This window comes from Loa loa (genome assembly GCF_000183805.2).
Source record: "Loa loa unplaced genomic scaffold supercont3.21, whole genome shotgun sequence".
NCBI lineage: Eukaryota > Metazoa > Nematoda > Chromadorea > Rhabditida > Onchocercidae > Loa > Loa loa.
This window is the reverse complement of record NW_018108201.1, coordinates 407,011-415,497: the sequence shown is the minus strand read 5'-3', so window position 1 is coordinate 415,497 and position 8,487 is coordinate 407,011. Positions and strand designations below refer to the sequence as shown.

At 32.2% G+C, this 8,487-nt stretch overlaps 2 protein-coding genes across 2 annotated transcripts in view; both read left to right on the top strand.

Moving 5' to 3' along the window:
• Window positions 1-5,183, top strand: part of LOAG_16823 (SMC family domain-containing protein) — a 12,484-nt gene extending 7,301 nt beyond the window's left edge. Inside the window, exons 21-33 of the mRNA XM_020449482.1 lie at window positions 59-179; window positions 454-627; window positions 988-1,128; window positions 1,217-1,323; window positions 1,413-1,491; window positions 1,782-2,014; window positions 2,130-2,313; window positions 2,786-2,936; window positions 3,172-3,245; window positions 3,610-3,700; window positions 3,790-3,895; window positions 4,079-4,235; window positions 4,383-5,183. Of these exons, the coding sequence (XP_020307001.1) occupies window positions 59-179; window positions 454-627; window positions 988-1,128; window positions 1,217-1,323; window positions 1,413-1,491; window positions 1,782-2,014; window positions 2,130-2,313; window positions 2,786-2,936; window positions 3,172-3,245; window positions 3,610-3,700; window positions 3,790-3,895; window positions 4,079-4,235; window positions 4,383-4,595 (1,831 nt within the window). The 3' untranslated portion in view covers window positions 4,596-5,183. The remainder of the gene's footprint in view (window positions 1-58; window positions 180-453; window positions 628-987; window positions 1,129-1,216; window positions 1,324-1,412; window positions 1,492-1,781; window positions 2,015-2,129; window positions 2,314-2,785; window positions 2,937-3,171; window positions 3,246-3,609; window positions 3,701-3,789; window positions 3,896-4,078; window positions 4,236-4,382) is intronic.
• Window positions 5,184-6,613: 1,430 nt separating this feature from the next.
• LOAG_10473 (hypothetical protein) lies at window positions 6,614-8,048 on the top strand (the record flags this gene model as incomplete). The annotated part of the gene is made up of 5 exons (XM_003145997.2): window positions 6,614-6,633; window positions 6,756-7,027; window positions 7,191-7,334; window positions 7,420-7,578; window positions 7,717-8,048. 5 exons carry the CDS (start codon window positions 6,614-6,616, stop codon window positions 7,950-7,952), a joined length of 831 nt encoding a protein of 276 aa, XP_003146045.1. The 3' UTR covers window positions 7,953-8,048.
• Between the last annotated feature and the right edge of the window lie 439 nt (window positions 8,049-8,487).

The following is an 8,487-nucleotide window of genomic DNA, read 5'->3' as shown; positions in this document are numbered from 1 at the left end:
CAAAAAATATTACTTATTCAACAATTTGATAAGAAATGAAATTTGAATATTAAATTAGGAAAAATGATCTTGAAACCGATCAACGTGAAACTGACGAAGCAATCAAGAAACTTGAATTAACTGAGGATACTCAAGAAGCTGATATTAATCGGCTAATTAAGGAGAAAATACAACAAGAGGTAACTTCATTTGTTTCATCAGAAATACCTAGCAATCCTTGCTGCAATGTAGGTTTCGAAAGGAATAAAGACAGACAGAAGGGCATTATCCGTTATTGTTTCCTTTGATCTAATTTTCTGTTCACGAAAAAAACATCTTACACATCTCCAACAATTATATTGCTTTTCTGCATATCCATTTCCAATATTGAATTCATGGGGGATACGCTATATCTCATCTGGCTACATACTTGACTCACAGATAATTCAAAGCGTATATACATGAATTTTACAGAAATTGATGAAAGAAGCTGAAATCAGGGTGAAGGAGGCATTCAACAAAAATTCTGAACTGGATGCTGAAGAAGTTGGGCTTAAAAAGAGATGTGCTGATTTACAACGTTCTCTTCACGAACATTTGAGATTCTTGGAGCATAAACAAGGAAAATTAGTTGCGATTGAAGGAAAAGTAAGCTTAATTTATTGCAATAATTGAATCCGGTTAAAGTTTTTGATATATATCTTAAATCACTAATGATCAAGTTGTTTATAAATCAACTACATTAAAAAGTGGAAAAGATTTGAGGAAAATCGAAAAGTGGTACTGTTTTTGTTTACTTGTTTTCTTGTGATATTTTATGCCCAAGAAAGTTCGTTAGTAATAACACAAAGGTTCATGGTCATAGAACTAAGAATGTCATGTACTTCATTAATTTTTACTCCACTGATATGAGGCCCTTACAATGAATAGTGAGGTATTTTGTTACAGTGATGATGGTATTTGCTGGGAATAATTCACACTGATAATTTAAAAACGTCAACATTACAGATCGGAATATTGCACTTGTCCTATGTGAAATGTTTGGATCGCTTACCGGAGTCGCTTCAGTCGAGTGAGGAAGATGATGATGATGATTATTCACTGCAGGAAGCTTTGAGAGTTGAGCACGAATTCTTCAAAAAATTGAAAGTAATTTTCTTTTTTGAAATTTTTAAATAAATTATAAACTGTGTTAAGTTTTTGCTAATATCAACTAATACTTATTTTCTTTTTTCAGAGTGGTGAGATTACTATTGAGGCTGATAAGGACGGTATTGTACGCTACAAGGATTTGCCAGAATATTCCGAAGAAGAAATCAAAAATTTCAATCTGCAGGACATGAAGTACTGTTTAGCATTCTAAATTCTTTGAGATAATTATTAGTTCTTTGAAGGGTGATCAAACTTTTCGAAATTTTTTCGAAATTTTGCAGATTTACTTTGGCTAATTTGGAGAAGCGGAAGGTTACTAAAGTGCTGAATACAAATGGTTTACTGGAGTATGTCACAAAGGTACGGAATATCATTTGTGTGTACCGATAGTATTGAATATAACTAGATGAAGAATGCCATTGTGTAGATTTAAACTCTCTCTTAAATTTCATTCTTTGAGTGGTATATTGTAATGAATTTTGAAGATTCGCCACAAAAAGAATCAATTGTTAAAGGTGGACCTTACCATCATCACGTTATGTCTATTTAGAATTCAGGCAGACATTAGATGAAAATCTCTTCTATTCTCTATATTTTTGTCAATTTTATGGCGAGAAAGTGGCATCACTTTTTTTTCGAAAACTTTTTAGCTAGAACGTTACGACCGTGAAGTGGAAGCTTTATCCGATATATCAACGAAACGTGATAAGCATCGTCAATTTTGCGAGCAATTAAAGAAACAACGAATGAATGAATTCATGGACGGTTTCACACGGATTGGTTTGGCATTGAAAGAAATGTATCAAATGATAACATTAGGTGGTGATGCTAGCTTGGATTTGGTTGACTCACTTGATCCATTCAGTGAAGGTGTTTCTTTTGGGTAAGCCTGTATTTTAATCGGTTATACCTAGATTTCACTGGTAGAAAATGGAAATTGATTATTCGAAGTTAGTTCAAAATTCTTATTTTCCATCAACTGTATCGGTATTTTTCAGTGTGAGACCACCAAAAAAATCGTGGAAACAAATTACTAATTTGTCAGGTGGTGAAAAAACGCTGTCATCGTTGGCTCTGGTTTTTGCGTTGCATCATTATCGACCTACACCATTGTATGTCATGGATGAGATTGATGCAGCTCTGGATTTTAGAAATGTATCAATTATTGGACATTATATAAAGGTAACAATGCAAATCAAGTTAACAGATCTGTTAACTGATCTGGTCTTTTTAGTTAACGGACCTTTTTTAAAAATTTTACTTGTTAGTTTTTTGAAGCTCCTTGTTTTCTTGAAAGGTGATAATTATGCTTTGTCTAATTTTTCTTTATTTCTTTTCCCTCGTGCTTATTTGTTCATCACCTAGTGGTTTTTGATGACAAGACAGAAAGTATCCATTTCTGTGGTTTATGGTGTGGTTTTCAAATATTGAAAAATTTTCTGATTCATAGCAGCAACTATACAATTCGCCTCAGTTGTCGTTATTTGAACAAATATGAGTTCTCTGTGAATCATGAGGGTTCATTTTTATTCATTATTCATTATTCATTTCTTAATTTTTTACTTCCAGGCAAGAAATGAGTAGATATTCAAGACATATGTTTAACTTCTATACGTGCGATAAAAATTGAAGGAAAAAGTATAGATATTTTCAGGATCGTACCAAAAATGCACAATTTATCATCATTTCTCTGCGGAATAACATGTTTGAGTTAGCGGATCGTCTTGTTGGTATTTACAAGACATTTGATTGCACGAAATCTGTTGCCATCGACCCAGGAAGTATCCGGAATATAATTAAGCCGCGTATGTTTCATAGAAATTTTAAATGAGCGGAAATTTTAGATATTGACATTTCGTAGTTACACTACAATATTTAATTAATTACACTATAAGCTGGATTTGGACTTCATGCTTATGTCTTAATCTGTGATGACTAGTAGCAAGAGTTTTTAGTTCTAGTTCATTATGATGTGCACTGGCACTACTGAATATTCGTTTGTTTACTGTTGTTCTGCGGTAATGATTTCTTTCCTTGCAGTTCATATTTTGGAAGAAATGAAAAACCATAAAAGGAATGAAAAAAATTCAGTCGATGGAAAAAATGAATTTCAGGTGAATTGATGTAGTTATTAAGGATTCAATGGATAATATTCAAAAAAAGGAAAAAAAACTTATTCCCAATTATTTTAATATGGCAACTCAAAAAGTTACTGTTAAAGTCAGATTACACTTGCTAAACGGAGTTGTAGTTTAATGTTGGCTTTCATTTAAAGATTTTGTCAACTTCTAATGGGTTAATATCTACTAAATATTTACTCTGAATATTTACTTAGTCCCATTATTTTTTCAGCACACGGGAAAGAGTAGACAGCCATTAATAACCCCTTAATAAATATGATTGCCTAAATCCATCTAAGCAAGATTTCGCGTATATTCTATTTCTTTTCACGAAACATTCTTGTCTTTATTTTTTCAGTTCCAAAAGCAAAAAATAGCTGGCCATGCTAAGGCTTCAGAAATAAATATAAAAAGTACACAGGGATCGAAAGCACCTTCAGTAGCAACTGGTAATCTTTGTCTTTCGGGTTTAAAATCATTTTTGAATTTAACTTAGAATATTTGGAAGGATGGATTACTGTTATTCGAATTCTTTAAGAGGATCTATCTATGAGTCGAGCACCATCTAGTCGAGGTGATTACAATGTGATGGTGGAGAAAAGGAAACACGCCAACAGTTCCGAAAAGAATACCCGAATTTTAAAGTGCGTACTTCAGTTGCAACTTTTTTCACGCTGCTTTTCAATTCGGAACTAGAAAGAGTTTTTGCGATTATTTCCGCATTCTTTACGTTATTATTTTCGACGTTTGTATTTTTTACGTTGTTATTTCGGTACTTCCCTCAAACATCATATTTTCGAACTTAAATTTCTAATTCGTTACTTTAGGGGCGACCAGCCATCTGTCTCAGGAGAAACCACACCTGCGATTTCAGTGTCTCCGCCAACGAAGAGAAAGTCCCCACAGAAATCTGAAATTCCTACCTGGGATGTACCACAAACGATCACTGTGCGCCGTTCGCTAGCTAGACCTACTGGTGACAAGGTATTTTGGATGTCTTAATTATTTGCTAGTTCGGTCATTTTATGCATTTAGATTGACTTTTTATTCATCACAACTGGATTAATCAGTCTTTTGGTCAGGTATAAATTTTTATCAATTAAATTGAAGTGATTACTAATCTCTTTGTAGTTCCTCGATAAAAAAATTGGTGATAGTGTAACTAACAAAAGCATGAAAGAGGAAGGAGATGATAGTTGCGGTTTGAAAAATATTCTTTCGAAGGATGCTTCTGGTGTCATTTCGCAATCAAAAGCAGTTGTTCAGTCGTCAAATTTGCAGCAGTCGGTTGCAAATACTGTATCAGATACAGATCGATTGGAGCAGTTTGCACGAATGTTGTAAATTTTAATTTCAACTGAAATGAGATCTCGTGTTTATTCATTAGCAATGTACTCGTATTTCATTTGTATCACTGCCACTGTTTCATAGTATTCTTCACTCCTAAACGAAAACGTATATTGAACTTTGCCACCACGCAATCTTAGTTTTAAAATTTAGTTCCAAGATCTGTATATAGAATTGAAGTCTTCAAACTAGAATTGTAAAGACTAGTTATATTTTGATATGAAAAGCTTGATTTCACACCAGTAATTCACTAAAACTGTGTTTACTATATTCGAGCCTTAAGATAATACAACGTTTGATGCTGAAGAGTTAATGCCCTGTAAATTTACATATCATTATAGTGATTGAAAGTTAATTCTGTGTATTGTATCAATTTTGGTATACTTAGGTACTGTCCACGCAATACAATTGTTTTTTTTACTATTCCATTGTTTATATAGCATTGCAAACTTTCCTATTTCTCCCTAGTTTCTAATTTTACTTTTTACAAGATCTCTTTCTACTAATGATACTCCAATTATGGATGAAATTCCATTAAAGATCTTGCTATGTTGTCCGCCAGCATGATTTTTTGTGTAAAGTTGCAGAGCACTGAAGATCGAACTTTCAAATACTGAACTCATAACGCACTTAATGTAAGAGGTGGGTTTGAAAGAAAAACTAGCAGAAATGAATTATTATATACTTGCAGTTAGTCTGGTGTGGTGATAGCTCACAAAGAATTCATCAAAAGTGCTAGTATCGTCACTTAATGATTACACATTTGTTCAAAATGCATAATATCAGCATTTTGAGTCATGGTTATTATTCAAGATTTTGCAAAGTTTTTTGCCTGAATTTGCAGTGAACTCATCGTTCCAGTGAATTTCAAATTTACATGTTGAAGCAGATTCTAAAAGCCGTAACTTAATGTTAAGTCAATAATATGCTGAATAACCCAAAAAAAAAAAAAACTGAACGATGAGTTTATTACGGCGAAAACGAACGGAAAATGACAATAGTCGGGCATCACTGAAATCTAAATCTGATAAGGTAATGATACTGTTCCGAAATCCTAATAACTCTATAAATTTGATCCAATAATTAATTGATCACTGGTATTCTCAACAAACTTCTAGAAGTTGTTTAAAAGACTCTATGAAGTTGAGTTTTATTTAAGAATGTTTTCTGAAATGAAACATTATCCTAAATGTTTCCTTCAATATTTTCTGGATATCTTTTGTTAAAAAAAAAAAATCCAATTTTCTGTAAAAAGTTATACATTTAAGAATTGTTTGAGTGAAAACAAGTTTCCTTAAACTATAAAACTTTTTTTTGGCATGGTAAGTTTTAAAAGTTTCCTTTTTTTTTCTTCTACTCTATTTTCATTCGTGTATACAGGAGGATAGCATTCCTTCTCTCTCTCTCTCTCTTTGACAATCGTCATCAGAATGGTATGTAGAATGAAGAAAAGAACGTGTTCCTCTGGTCCCATACATTGATGATGATCCATTGTAGAGAAGAAGCTTGTTTGAAATTTTATAAGAAGCAGTCATTATCATAACTCATTAAATATTTCTGCATAATTAAAATTACAACAACAAATTTACAATTGGAAAAAACTATCCTTGACCGACTTACAAATATCATATATAAGCAAATTGTATTTTGTTCATTAAAAATCACTTCTTTTTTTTTTAATCTCTTTTAGCTTATCATTTCATTTAATAATACTTCTTCATTTACGAGAAGTATACAAATTAATTAACCAACCAATCAATCAATCAATCGATCAATAATCAATCAACCAATCAAATACAACAAATTCTCCAATGCTTGTTAAAGTTTACTTCTTTGTTGTTATCATTTCCACTCTTTCTCATTCCTTACGATTATCACGGTATGTTGCTTTTTTTCTTTTCCTGAAGTATATACTAATATTCTATGTTTGTAATTGATGCAATAAGTTTTATAAATTATCGGTCAATTCGGATACTTCCATAAGTTTTTTAAGGATTACACTGATTGCAGGTGAGATGAAAAGTTTTGGTAATCAGTAAAATAAATAAACCATCCGGAAAACTGGAAAAAAAAGATTCATTTCTGAGACAGAAAAAAAAGAGCATAAGTTTATTGATTGGCATAAGATGTAATTGATAATTTCTATATAATTTCAAGAAGTGCTCGATGGCAACCAATTCCGGAACATGAGAAAAAGCAGGATAAAGATGATATTGCATGGGATAATTGGAATGATGAACATGATAGTGGATATGTAATCAAGAATGATGGATATCAGGAAAAGGATTCGACAAACTTCAAAGATGCAATAAAACATGAAATAGAAGAGCATGCTTTGAAGTCAGCAGCTGGTGCTAGTAAACATGCTTCAGGTGTTGCTAAAAAAGGTGCATCAAAGCATATTGATCAGGCTAGTACCACTGGGAAAGGTATCATTTTTAAATCGATAATTTTAGTAGTAACATTTTTTTAGAACTTCGAATATCAATTTAATTTTAATCTATCAAAAGAAAAAATAATTTTAAGATAATCATTCATTGTGTAACAATCAAAGATTACTTTAACAATGCTCAAAATGACGACATTCTACAGATGTCAAAGCAAAAACATTCGGATTCTTTGACTATCATTACAAACAACCAGAATATCATGTGGAACAATTTTACACAGATGAAAAACATCGTCAAAAAATTGGAGCTGATCGTTTACATCATACTTCAAAGGATCATGAATCAGGTGATCGATGTCATCAAGATATTTTGTAACAAATGACATTTATGCGAATTTTAGAGAGGAATATTTCCTGAAATTAATTTTTCAGATGGTCATAAAGCATCCGGTTGGGGTAAACATGGAAAGGGATATCACAACAATGCAAAAGGTCTTGATTCTCACGAACAAGGTGGAGAATTTCACGATGGTTGGGCCAATAATTTCTACAAAGGATATGAACATGAGAATGAGAGAGACTATTCTAAAGGTACAGTGTTTCCATATAATATTTATTACAGCATATAAAAAGTTTCCGGGTAAGATCGCTCAAACAATGACGAGGTTAAAGGTCACCCTGAACATATCCCCAGTATTTAGTATCATTGCTTTTAGTGCTATCTTTCAGGACATAAAACACATAAAGGACATTATCATCATGATATCTTGCCGGAATCTCCTTCTCTTACTCTTCCTTCTCCTCCTCATCATCACCATCATCATCATCATCATCATCATCATGGACATCACAATGGATGGGTTACTACAAACGAGCATGGTTATGGGCATGAAACCGATTTATGGGATAAACCATCGGAATATGATATTTGGGATAAATCCCGTCATGATTGGGAACATGATTAGACTGATCTGTTGTAGAGTGAACATCACCCAGTTAATTCGATAATTCGGCTATTTATCGGTCCGCACTACTATTTCACGTTTAAAATTGATTAGCATCAGATTATTTTATAATCTCATATAAGATTTTAATTAGCAATAATTATCTGTTAATTAGTTTTCCAAACTATTCCTTTGCTCTTCACTGTATTCATCCGGAAATTAATTTTAGTGAACAAGAATTGTAAGAATCTGTTGTGCTCCGGAAATTAATTTTAGTAAAGAAGAATGATAAGAATCCGTTGTGCTAATATTATTGCGCTATATTTCATCCTATTACTTTCAGACAACTCAATACTGTATATAGTACTTTTAATTTGTCGAAATAAAAATGTATGAGTTTTGATAGAGATAATGAAATTTATTATTTACAACTTTGTGGAATATACATGAATGCAAATTTCAAGTGGAACTTTTCGAGAAGAAAAAAAAAACAGCTTAGAAGAAGTCATAGTAATTGATAATATATTACCTTATTTGTAAGTGTGTATTTAGGTAA